The 13,341-nt window shown below is 39.2% G+C and overlaps 1 protein-coding gene across 1 annotated transcript in view; it reads left to right on the top strand.

Moving 5' to 3' along the window:
- The first annotated feature begins 737 nt into the window (after positions 1-737).
- The window catches only part of LOC141800108 (uncharacterized), a 12,835-nt gene continuing 231 nt past the window's right edge, over positions 738-13,341 (top strand). Inside the window, exons 1-4 of the mRNA XM_074682546.1 lie at positions 738-809; positions 1,564-3,598; positions 3,959-4,114; positions 6,476-6,608. Coding sequence (XP_074538647.1) covers positions 1,840-3,598; positions 3,959-4,114; positions 6,476-6,608 — 2,048 coding nt within the window. The 5' untranslated portion in view covers positions 738-809; positions 1,564-1,839. The remainder of the gene's footprint in view (positions 810-1,563; positions 3,599-3,958; positions 4,115-6,475; positions 6,609-13,341) is intronic.

The following is a 13,341-nucleotide window of genomic DNA, read 5'->3' on the forward strand; positions in this document are numbered from 1 at the left end:
ATATTTGCTTTAGTTGATTTTCTCTCTTTTCTTCAGCTGACTTCACAATCTCCCCTGGATAATGCCATTGAGGACGAGTGTGATGATATTCAAGTATGTACAAACTTGACTGGGGCCAATTTTTACAATTACTCACATGTTCTTAATTAATCAAGCATTATAATAGAAGTGAAAGGGTTGCTATGCATCTTCCTTTTTCTAAATACAAACTGAATTTGAATATTTCAAATAGAAAGTTTGGTTTGTCTTTTTAGCCACTAGCCTCATCAGACGCTTCATTGGCGGATGAATCATCAATGGCCAGTGATCCAGTGGACAGTGGAGAGCCAGCAGCAATGTCAAAGGTGACACTACTCCATTTTAACTTTAGCTTGTTATTTGGTTTTCAGCTGTTTTCCACAAGATGGATGACATCAGTGTTATCATTTGGCATCATAAATAAATACATAATTCTATTTATCACTATTTTGTCGATTTTATAATGCTGTTCAGAAATAAACCTTCTTCTTTATTTCCATAATTGTATTATCTGGGATGAGGATAGAAGTGTGATTTATTATCATGGTAGTGAATGGAAATGGTCATAAATCATTCCCCCAAAACACCACTATCACTAACTCTTACTTTAAAAGGTCTGTATTGCCTATTGTTTTATACAAGATTTATTCATACTGGAATGCTTTTATCTTTTTGTTTGTCAGACAAGAGCTCCTGCTATGTGTTCGTCATCATCATCATTGTCAGCTTGTCCGAATTCAGAGGATTTTTCAGCAGATGACTCTAAATGGAGGTCATTAAGACAAAGAAAGGTATTCTCCTGCAATAATAAGTAAAGTTGTAACAGTATACAGAAGTCCCAGTTTGGCGTGTACCTTAACACATGGATTTACAATGAGTTTGGTTCATTAATGTTTAACTGGCAGTAGTGCAGTTAGTGTTTTTGACCTACTTAAATATGAGATTTTTTTAATTTGGTGTAAAAAGACAATAAAACAAAGGACTTTTTTTTTTAAATGTTTCATTCAATTAATTGCCTTTTAAATACAATAACGAGACCAAGCAAATAAATACAGATTATAGAGGCTGATACCAAAGCCACGGAGAACAGAAATGATTTAAGCCCTACTTTAACTATCAACTTATGGTTATTGGTTTGAATTTAGCAAACCTAAAGTCTTCAAAAAGATTGTTTTGCAGGTGGAGAGCTTCGAAACAAAAAGCTGCTTCACCTTGTTTGGGTATGCATTAAGCAGTGAGCATGGATTAGAATGGTAACGATCTCACAAATTCTCTTGCCATTTTACAGCCAAGTGTATTCGTCATAGGAATTTGTAAACCAGACCACAATGTCTATATTCACTTGGTACAGGATAAACACCTGTACTGTTGCATCCTGAGTCGTAACAGTATGTACAATTTGATGTGTAAATTATCTCTTATTTAAATAGAATTTGGTATATCTACCCTGTTTTTCTCATATACAGCTAAAAGAGAGAAAGTTTATATAATAAGAGTGCAATCGATCAACACAGCGCAGTAACCTTTGCATTTTTTTTCCTCAAGGCCCCTGCATATAAGGAAGATTCCCTAGATGAATCTGATCACACAGACTATAATGATTCAGACTACGTTCCAGACTCTGTGTCTGATGAGGACACAGAACTCCATCCAGCTGCAAAAAACCTTCCGCTATCTCTGCAATATCCCCTTTTGTCTTCAGCAAGTCAAGCCACTGATTCTGGAACTCCTGTGAAAAACCCAACCAGAGACAACCCTGAGAAAAGGAACTCCAACACTCCAAGGAAGAGAAAGAGCTCATCTCCTCATTTAGAGAAGATAATGTCAAGCACTCCAAAGAAAAGCAGAGTCCAACATCTTTCTGACTCAATCAAAGTATGTCCTCCTTCAAAGTCTGGAAGTCGTCGAGTGTATAACAAAAGAAACTACTGTCTCTATTGCCTCAAGCCTTCTTCAAAAATTGCACGACACCTGGAAGCTGTGCATGGAAATGTAAAAGAGGTTGCCAGAGCAGTTCTATTTCCAAAGAACTCAAAAGAGAGACGTAATGCATTAAATATTCTGAGACGACGTGGAAACTTTGCCTATAATGCTCAGGTTGTGAGTAAGGGAGCAGGAGAGCTCCAGGCCTGCTACAGACCTCGAAAAGCCAGATCTGCTGTTGAGTTTATTCATTGTTTTCATTGTCAAGGACTCTATGCCAAGAGGACTTTGTGGAAGCACATGAAAATCTGTCCAGCACGAGAAGAAACCGATGATGAATCCAGGACTGGGAAGCAGCGAGTTCGATCCAAATGTGCCCTTAAAACTGCTGTTGTCCAAGAGATTAGTGAGGGCTTGAAGAGTGTGATTTCCTGCATGAGCTATGATGAGGTCACTCGGACCATCCAAAATGACAAACTTCTGTTGCAGTTTGGTCAACACCTCTTTGATCTAAATGGGTCCAGAAAGAACCGACATGACTTGATTAGACAAAGACTTCGAGAACTTGGGCGACTATTAGTAGTTGCTCAGAAGAAAACTCCTATACGGAAAGCAGAGGAACTCATCTATCCATCCAACTTCAACAGAGTGATATCTGCAGTGAAAGAGTTGGCTGGATACAACACAGAGAACAACACATTTCAGACACCTTCCTTAGCCCTAAAAGTTGGCCACAGTCTGGGTGTACTTTGTGAGCTGGTGGAGACTGAGAATCTGTCCACAGTTGACAGGGATGACGGCCTGGTGGAATATGCTCGCGAATTCAAGACCATTAAAAAATTCAGATGGAAGGCACTGATAACCAGAGGTGCAACAACCACTATGAAAGAGTTGAAGTGGAATGCGCCACCAATTTTACCTTTCACTGAAGATGTCAAATGTTTGGACTCTCACTTAGAGAAGGTTAAAGATGTTGCTGAAAGAATGCTGAAACTGTCTCCCTCTGCACACAGTTATGCAACGCTTGCCAAAGTAACGCTGGCACAGGTCATTATTTTCAACAGAAGAAGAGAAGGAGAGGTGTCAAGAATGGAGCTGGCCACTTTCATGGCAAGGAAAAAGTCAGAACTCAATGCGGACATGGAAGCCTGTCTCACCCCTCTTGAGAAGAAGATGTGTGATTTCTTCACTAGAGTAGAAATCAGGGGAAAACGAGGAAGAGGAGTCCCAGTGCTGCTAAAGCCATCAATGCTGTCAGCCATGGAGCTCCTTGCTGAAACTCGTGAGATGTGCGGAGTCCTCAAAGAGAACATATACATGTTCGCTAGACCAGGTGCCTTGTCTGCTTATAGAGGGGGAGAATGCATCCAAAAGTTTGCAAGGGAGAGTGGTGCTAAAAATCCGGAGGCCTTAACATCAACAAAGCTGCGAAAGCACATAGCTACCATGTCTCAGGTACTCAATCTTCAAGAAAATGAATCAGATCAGCTTGCAGACTTTCTCGGTCATGACATTCGTGTGCACAGGCAGTATTACCGCCTGCCACAGGGAACGCTACAGCTCGCCAAAATGAGCAAAGTGCTTTTGGCAGTGGAGAAGGGGACCCTCTCACAGTATAAAGGTCAAGCTCTTGATGACATTGAGATTAACCCTGAAGGTATGGATGTGTGTATATTAGTACAACTAAGGTTAGATAAACGCCATGGTTATTATCCCATGAGAAATGCATCATCACTGCTCTTTACCTGTACTATACTCTTTGTACTGTATTTGGTTATTTAAGTTTAATGATGAAGAATTGTAATAGTCTGTTTCACACTGGAGGGATGCAAATTTAGTCCGTCAGTTATTTTTACATATTTTTCCTCATAGGCATTGTGTATGATCATGTTATTTACAAAATTATTTTGTGTAAATGTATAACTTAAGTAATGCAGGAAGTCCATTGAGAGTTTTTGTCTCAAGGCTACTTTTCCTAACGTTTCCTTTTTGTACTTTTCTGACATTGTCACTTCAGAAAAAGTTGACTGTTCACAAGAACCAGATGTATCAAGTGATGAGGATGAGCTTGCCAATGTCAGCTCAGCCATAGAGACCACAGCTGAGGACGACCATGAGGCAGAGGTCACATCTCCACCTCTCTCCACTTCTTCTGATGCCTCTCTAGATCAAGGTAAAAATGAAATAGGAATCATTTTTTGTACTAAGTGACAGTAATGTATCCAGTAAAACCCCAAAGTTGGGTATGACAGAATATACACAGTAGTCAGCTGCTGTAGCCATCCTATAGCAGGTTGTTGTTTTGGAGAACCAGGTGGGAAGTAACAAAGTACAAATACTTTGTCACTGTACTTAAGTAGATTTTTCAAGTATCTGTACTTGATTGATTAATTTTTGACAACTTTTTACTTTTACTCCGTACATTTGAACACAAAAACCTGTACTTTCCACTCCTTGCATAGTTAAAAATAACCTGTTACTTTTATTCAACTTCCACGGACATGACAACGCAGCTTAAAAACGACAGAACCAGAGTTGTACTGACTTGTCACCTGATATCACATCACAGCTCCACAGTGACTGACAGCATCAGACAGAAAGCTGTGGTCCGGTCAGTCTTCAGCAGCTTCAGTCTGTTCAGTAATTTCTATCTCCAGTAGAGTCATGTTACCTTCACTGTCTGTGGGATAAAAAAGCTCTGTCACCTCTTGCTGCTCCTGCAGCTGCATGGCATGTCAGCCTAAAAATATGATTAAGCAGATTAAAGTTTTCAATTGATTGACAGCACTTTTAGTTTATTTTTCATTTTGCCAAGTTATCAAGCAAGTATTGTGTATAATTAACATAGTAATCATTTTTACTTTTGTACTTAAGTAAATTTCAGTGTGTTTTTTTTTTTTACTTTTACCCTTAATTAAGGAGTTGAATCACTTTTTTTTCCAACTTTTACCAGTGACTTTTACACAAGTATCTGTACTTGTTAGTACAGAGTGTAAGTACTTTTGCCACCTTTGTGGATAATTAGTAAAAGTAGTTAAAGAGCATATTGAAGGTTCAATTTTTTGTAAATTAACACTTACCATTGTCAAATAATGACTGTAGAATAAGTCAATCATTGATTTTATGTGTTATACATCGATAAAGGGCGAAAATTAGAGGAAGAAGTGGCTGTTTTCGGCATAGCTGTTCAAAACACTCTTTTTTTCAACATGGTGTCATTTAACATCACCAAAGGGACTCGCGTCACTTCACTCCGCTGTGAGCCAATATGAAAAACAGGTGGTAGTGAGTGAGAGCGGACTTTAGGGGTCGATTTTATTGTTTTATGATTGAATTTGGCCATTCATTAAGGCGTTTACTTTAACTGCATTTGTGATGGATACAGATAAATTAGCTTAACAGGACATGGAGTCCTCTTTTTTCCCCAATAGGAAGATGAATGGCGTTAGCTTTGTGCTTGGATTCACTTTGGGCAGGTGAGAAGACAAGACTTTATTTCTGCATCGGTCACCACAACGCGGTTCTCTGTGGTGCTCATTTTCGTGAGGATTTTGTACCTGGCGATATTATGGAGTTTAGGATGGGATACCAGAGCCAGGTCCAGGTGTCAGACATGGGTGCAGTCCCATCAATGCAAATCGCTTCGCTAGCGGCAGCAGCAGCAGCAGCAGCCCGAGCCCAGCTCCCAGTGGCAGATGACGTAAGAGAAAGTTGTCAGAGATTCAGCCCGACAGAAACGTGAGCTGAGCATCGTCTTGTTTTCTGACTCTAGATTAGTTGATAGAGCGCTGATAAACCTCTGTCTTTCTCTATGTGACCCATTATAACAGCTGCTTATTTTTTAAGTCAGCTGATCTTATTTAAAACTGTTGATGTGAACACAGCATTCGGCTACATATCACAAGCAAACAGCGGGCACTTACCGGTACAGCTGCTCAGTTCCCCTCTGCTTCTCCTCGCTTCTCCTCCGCTGCTCCTAAGGCTGTTATTCCATCCTATTTATCTTGCCAAACAAGCTCATAATAATAAGCCTGAGGACCATAAGAATGCAGATTTTCTTCTTCTTTATTGACAGGAGTAACAGTCTGATCCATGTTCATTAATGTTAAACAGAGGCAGACTCAGAGTGACCCCCCTGAGTGAAGTTGCATTCAAATGCTGGTTTTTAATGCAAAAGTAAGAAAAATTATACTACAACGTCTCCAGGAGACTCTGTGGTTTCAGAGTTTCTTTCAGAATATTGTTTTTAAGGTTTTTTACTATACATTTCTAAATGGTTGTCTTTAACCTGCAATATGCCCTTTAACATGCCTCATCCATAATTTATTTATATAAGTTCAAATTAATTTACATGTAATTTAAAACCACAAACTATGCCCCTTTTTTAGGAGTGTTTTAAAATTGAAAACTAGTGTAGTAAAACCTATTCATGGTCTTCCATTATTTGTCACTTGACCACTGTTGACCTTGCACATTTAACATTGGTACTGACAGAAAGGTAACTTGACATCACCTTTTTTTCTTTTCTTTATAGACATTTCACAGACACTTCCAAACAGAGACAACTCTAAACGTAAGTGGGATGACCGTGAGGTACGTGCTGTGGAAAGACACATGATGGACTTCATACGCACTTGCAAGGTACCGCAAAAGATTGACTGTCTGCGGTGTATCAATGCAGAGCCCGTCGCACTGAGAGATCGCAGCTGGACTGGTGTAAAAAATTACGTCAGAAATCGAATCACTGCCTTGAAGAGAAGGGTTTGTGCTAAACAATAGTTTTTGTTCTTTACAGAGCATTGTTCATTTTATATTTCTCTTTTGGAAGAAATGGACTCATTTTGTTACTTGGACTAATGGACAAAATCTTGAACTCTTGTTAAAATGTACCCTAGTAAAGTATACTTGTTGGTGTACACTGATAGTTGAAGTGTACTTGTCATCTCAAGCTGTTTCTGTTTACAAAATAGTAGCACTTTTGAGGCTGGCCCCTCCTGTTACCTAAACAGCAACTTATGGAGCCATTTGTATGTGTCTAACCATCATGTTAGTAAAACATGTTTTGACAGCAAAACTTAGTTTGTTGTGTCATGTTCATTTTCATGCAAATTTGATTCTGGTGAAAATGTGGCTAACATATTGAGTCTAATCTTATTTAGAACAAATTGTTTCCAGTAGAATTTTATTGAATCCCAACTGTTGTTGATAGTCTTACCAACATAAAACGTGTTAGTATGGCAAGGATTGGTCATTAGTTAAGCCATCATCCTTCAGTTGTTTTGGTTTCTGTTGAAAAAGTTAAGTAAGAATAAGTTTAAGATATGTCAAGAGCTACTCAGGAGCAGTGTTGAGACTGATTTTGAAGGTTTTATATTCTCATAACTCAAACATAGCAACAAATAAATGCTAAAATTACTTGCATAGACTTCTGTCCCCAAAGGACTTTGAGGCACCTGAAAGTGACTTTTATGAGTTTGTGTATCTGTGTACAGTTAAAGTCCCCAAAATTGACATTAAAATTATTTGTCCTCAATCTCAAGGTAAAAATTCTAATTGGACAAAAGTTATTTTAAATGAAAATCTGAGGTGATTTTCATAATCTAGATTTTTCTGGTGATACATCCCACTTGCTGGCATCTCTCTAAACCATTCAGAAAGTGGTGTTCCCAAAAGTAGGGTGTTTTCATGTGCGCCCCCAAAGAGGACATAAGGCAGTATGTGTGTGTGTGTGTGTGTGTGTGTGTGTGTGTGTGTGTGTGAGAGGGTGTCTGGTTTTCCACTTCTCAGCTCCTATGCATATTAAAAATCATGAATCTCCCGCCTGCACTCCCTGCCAAATAACACTCAGACAACTTTATTAATGTGTGTGTGTGTGTGTGTGTGTGTGTGTGTGTGTGTGTATGTGTGCCTCTGTGTGTGTGTTTTTGAGTGCATTTATGTGGTCGTTTTCAGTTTTATCCTTGTATTTGTATGTTTCGCTGGTGTGTGTTTGCGTTACCTCCTGTTTCTCCAAATTAGACCTGCGTCACTGTTTCCCTTTTATAATTCAGTGCTTTTTGGTGGTTCATACTCCTAATGAGTGCATGGGGAATCTGTGTGAGTGTGTGTGTGTGTGTGTGTGGGTACAGCTGTGTGAGATCATGCTGGGCAGGCTGATGTTTGTGGTAACGCTGCTGTACTTAATCATGGGAGACTATTTCTGCCATGAATGTCTGCAAAATATTGTTCTTGACTATGCTCATGTGATGCCTTTTATAAAGCATTTCATATCCCACAGAGACAAGACTCTCTAACAGTGTTTGAAGAATTGTTAAATAAATATATATTTAGAAAAATCTGAGTTTGATAATTAGCTTTTTAAAATAAAAATAATAATAACAATAATAATAATAATAATAATAATAATAATAATAATAAAAATAATAATAATAATAATAATAAAAATAATAATAATACCCATCATTGTTATCATTTTTTTTTTCAACTAACTGTCCATGACTTATATGTAGGTTAAAACAAGGAGTCGGCTTATCCTGGACCAAGCAAACCTTTCAGCTGGCCTGGTACTGCATGTAAAAATGTACGTTGTGCCTTCATCTCCTACTGTCAAATAATGAAGCCAAATTATTGCTTTGAAAAGTGATGGGTGCTCATAGTGCTAGTTACATATTTGGCGCTAAAACAATGTCTTTTAGGTTGTTAGAGTCATCATCAGGACACATTATTTGAAATTCAACAGCTCTCACATTAGTGTTGCGTTTTCCTTTGTTCATCCTTTTTCACCCTACTAATCTGATATGAAATGTTGCAGGAGCCACATATCTTAATACTTTGTCAGTCATGACATCATATCTCCTTTTGAAGCATCAAAAAGTATGCTTCTTCTGAATAAAAAAAAAGTAGAAGAAAAAGGAGGAGGAGGAGGAGGACAATCAACAACAACAACAACAACTATATATTTTAACAAAAAATAGTAAAACAGACCCTTTGGTCTCTTTGTTGACTGTTTCTTGCTAAGCTACATTCTGCTGACATTACAAAAACAACAACAAAAAAAACATGGTGAAAACAGAAATCAGTGTTTCAAAGCTAGCACAATCAGTAATGTAGAACATTATTTCTTTGAGTGTAATTTTTTGTGTGCTTTTAGCTTTTCAATGATAAAAATATTTAATATTGTGGTATTGATACTAGACATATAGAAGCCGGCTAGTACTCCACAATCCACTCACTGTGTGCTAATGGGTGCTAGGCAGCCAGGGTACAGAGGGCTTGCCTAGAAAACAGGCAAGTTACATGGGCTGTAAGACAAGGCAAAGACTGTCTCCCTTCTAGATATATGCCTGATCGTAATTCATACTTTAAAATGAGATTTTCAGTGCCAATATTACTTCCTACAGGTTATTTTAAATTGCTACTTCTTAGCTTCCAGATCGTGTTGAACAGCGCCGCCTAGGTCTCTATGACAACACCACACCGGCTGATGAACTTTGGTAGTCGGAAGACAGATCTGTGTCTTTCTCAGCCGAAAATGATTTTTGTGATTAATTTTGTAGTGATGGTGATCACAAGAGCCTAACTGTCAGACAGAAAAAGGACAGAAGAGCAGACGAAAGCTAAATGGGAGAGTGATACAGTACGAGCTAAAGGCTAACACAGGGGCTAAACTGTTTGTGATAATGTTAACTCCAACCCACATGCAGCAGTTATTCTGCAGTGGTCTGTTCAAACCTGAGAGTCTATCAGTAAGATAAAGAGTGAGGTTACATTAGCTCTGCTTGGTAGATGACTGGCAGGACATAACCAGGATTCAATCATGTTACACATTATGGACATATCTTAGAGCGCTGGACTGCCAGCTGCGCTAAATATAGACAGCTTCTAAACTACCTACAAACTGACTGTGTTTATATGTTGTCATGTTAGTCTACAGATACCTCAGAGCACTGGCTGCCGATGTCTCTACATATAACCAGCTACCACAATGTTTGCTTGATGTCACGTTTCAAACCATAGTGCTACGTAACTGTACTGATAAATACCTTACCTTGGCGCGTTGATATCCCGTAAAAAGTTGTCTTGAACAAAGAATTTTTTTTTGATCTGATCTTCATTTAATTCCAAATCAAACACAAGCCTCGCTAAAAGTTATTTACGACAGTGTGCGTGAGACTTTGGGCCAGAAGGTGGCGAGGGAGTCCAGTTAAAACAGATCCTCCTCATAGCATCTTTAAGAAGCTTATATTTTTCTTCACTGGCAGTATGAGCCACCAGGATGAGATAACACCGCTAATTTAACTACAGCATGGACTCCGTCTGTCTGTGCTAATACTGGTACCATTTTCTGCTTACTCACCATTTACTTTGGATACATTTTTGGAGCTTTCATTTGCTTCACCCACAAATAGAGTAGTTGCTAGAGTAAACATTTGCATAGTCTTAATTATTGCCCTGTGTCAACATTTTTCCTATAACCCAAAAGGTGCAGCCACTCCAAATGAAACACATTTTGTCACTGTGGCTTTAAGACAGAATACCATGAAGAAGATTTATCTTGTGGAGGAACACTGGCTTCGCTGTTTTTCAAACACAGATCTTCAGTCATCTTTTCTTCTTTTTTTAAATTTGATCTCTTCTCAGCCCCCTGCTTTGCTTTTTCACAGATCATTCTCTGTTTCAGCTGCCTGGTGATGTTAAGTCTATATAAACCAAAACCAAACACACTCATACACACAGAGAACGCACAGCGTTGATGAGGATGGATGAAGCTGGACTGAGCGAAATAAAGTAATTCTCAGTGTGTTAGCCTCCCCCCCTACACAGGAAGAAAATCTCAAGACACACACTCACAAACACACACACCAAACCCACCAAACCCTTAAGGTCTGACACCCTTTCAGATATCCGCATTAGAGCCTGTAATCTAATTCCTGGCTATCGTTTTACAAATCAAATCATGACACACCACTCATATTCAATATCACCAAACCTGCAGCCTTTTAGTTTGGCCTCTCAAACCAGCGTGTAAAAGCTTCATCACGGGCCGCGCTGATGAAATTACCCTCTATTATCCGCCCTCTCTCTTTCTCTTCTTCTCGCCAACTCTTGCTCCCTCCACTCACTCTTACTTGAAGGAGTGTGCAGATTTAATTTGCAGCAGGACTCATGAGCCACTTAGCGAGATCTGTCTGTGTGCAAGGATTGATTGATTAGGTCTTATCTTGTTATCTGGGTCTGTGGTCGTTTCATAGGCCTGTTTGTTCTCTCACTAGTCTCTCAGTCTTTCTATCTGGATCCTTTTCCTTTTATGTAATTTCATGCCTGCCTTCAGTGGTGAGTGTGTGTGTGTGTGTGTGTGTGTGTGTGTGTGTGTGTGTGTGTGTGTGTGTGTGTGTGTGTGTGTGTGTGTGTGTGTGTGTGTGTGTGTGTGTCTGGGCCTGCAGCATCTCTGTCTACTTTTCCCTCTGATGCAGGAATCAGACGCTGATAAGGATGGATTGTCTTGCAGGCTCAGAATGGGTAAATTACAAGCTTTGCAGTCACAGACTTACACCTCCTGTGACCTGATACTGTTTCTCGGAATTTGCTCAAATTGCTCATCTCTAATACCTCACTAAGTAAATACTCAGCCAATAGGAATCAGGATGTTATTGTTTATCTATTGTAGTTTTTTTCTTGCCTGAAAATATCCTTTTTTTTAATTTAATGCAAAAGCACAAGAGGAAAAATGCATAAACCTATAAACATAATTTCTCATACTCAAGTCAGACGTCAACAAATTCAGCAAACAAAATCATAACAGTCAAGACTATTTAAACACATATTTACTCATGCTGATTCAATAGTTGAGCTTTCTTTACCCGACTCACAGGACTTTCCCCTGACCAGTTAAGTAATATATTTAGAGATGACCATTGAGGCCAACTTACAATTTTACATGGCAGTCAGTTTTTTGAGGGGCTCATGGGGAGAACGTTGATCAAGGAGTCCAGATTGGGTTTAATTTTGTGAAAATGAGACTGACAGTGCAATCTGCCTTGCCTTTTGCTTTTTATCATATCAAGAAAGGCTGGAAACACCAGAAACATGCTGGAAAAATGTCAAGACAGCATGGCATTAAATATATTTCACACCACTGCTATGGTTCAAAGAGTGACCCTAACTAAATAGCAGTGGCGATTGCTCTAAGACTGTAAGGGAAGCTCAGCTTCCTCTAAAAAAGTGGTGATATGCACTGCTGTGTGTACATTTCATTGACAAAATATGCGCTAGAATTCCTTCATCTTTTGTTCAGAATCAGCTACCTATCACAGGTAACTGGCTTGACCTTCTTCTCATTCATCCCAGCAGCGTCTCAGCGCTTTAACACAGTCAGACGCTGAGAGTCTTCTGACTTCAGCGGGGAAGTGTAGAGTGGGTTGTTCCACTGTGGAAACTGGACGGTCATTGAATAAACTCTGGGCTTTGTCTTGCTCTTGGGCACTCAGCGTCTCTGGGGGTCTATGAGACAGTGGGCTGGCCTGGAGACTGGGCTTCTGCATGATGATTGGATGATCTGTCTGAGGCCGAATCCCTTTTTGATCGACAGTGAAATTAACCAGTCAGTGATCTTGAAGTATAACCCTCCACCGAAGCATCTTTTCAGTTGTTCTGGACTGATCCGGAGGCTTTATCGATCCCCAGTGAGTTTACCTTTCTTAAAACCAAAAACATTAAGAGAACAGTGGTAAAATCTCTGGAAAAAACACCTGGTTGGTACGGCAGGGTCACAGATCATTTGCTTGAAAAGGAACGGAGGGTAGGATTTACGTTTAAATAAATAATCAAATTTATGATGTAGGCCGAAAAAATGAGCTTCCCCTCCTTGACTGACCAGTAGCCGCCTCTACTAACTAGTACATATTATTTTATTATATGTGCATCTGATGAGTGTACTTTGACACAAAACCCCAAGGACCAAACACTGGGATGGATTTAGGAGGACAACAGCTGCTTCAAACGCAACAATCACTGGCACATTTGGTTGAAAAGTGCTAAATAACATGGTCGCTTTTTAAAGCAGAACACCAGTTAACAAGAGTTTTACTGTGTCAGCGTAGCGGTAAAGGTATGCATTAAACAGCACTTTGTTTTGATACAAATCCACAGAAACTGGTAAAGACAATAAAGATTAAGATCAATGAGAAGAACTGATATTTGCTTTGGTATCAATAAAATTGTGTCAATTCCAACCCCACCAAGTTTTGCTGTTTGTGACGCAGGATAGTCTGTTTGAACCCCTGAAACATTGTTATGATAACTTCTAATGCATTTACTCATTTTAGCTTTATTCTCACGTCATTGAGTGCAGCCCTGACTTTGATGGAAGACGTTTTCTAACTTTTCTTGACACCTTTACGA

Source organism: Halichoeres trimaculatus, unplaced genomic scaffold (assembly GCF_033239565.1).
Source record: "Halichoeres trimaculatus isolate MK-OKI-2021-1 unplaced genomic scaffold, fHalTri1.1 fHalTri1_scaffold_2, whole genome shotgun sequence".
Taxonomy (NCBI): domain Eukaryota; kingdom Metazoa; phylum Chordata; class Actinopteri; order Labriformes; family Labridae; genus Halichoeres; species Halichoeres trimaculatus.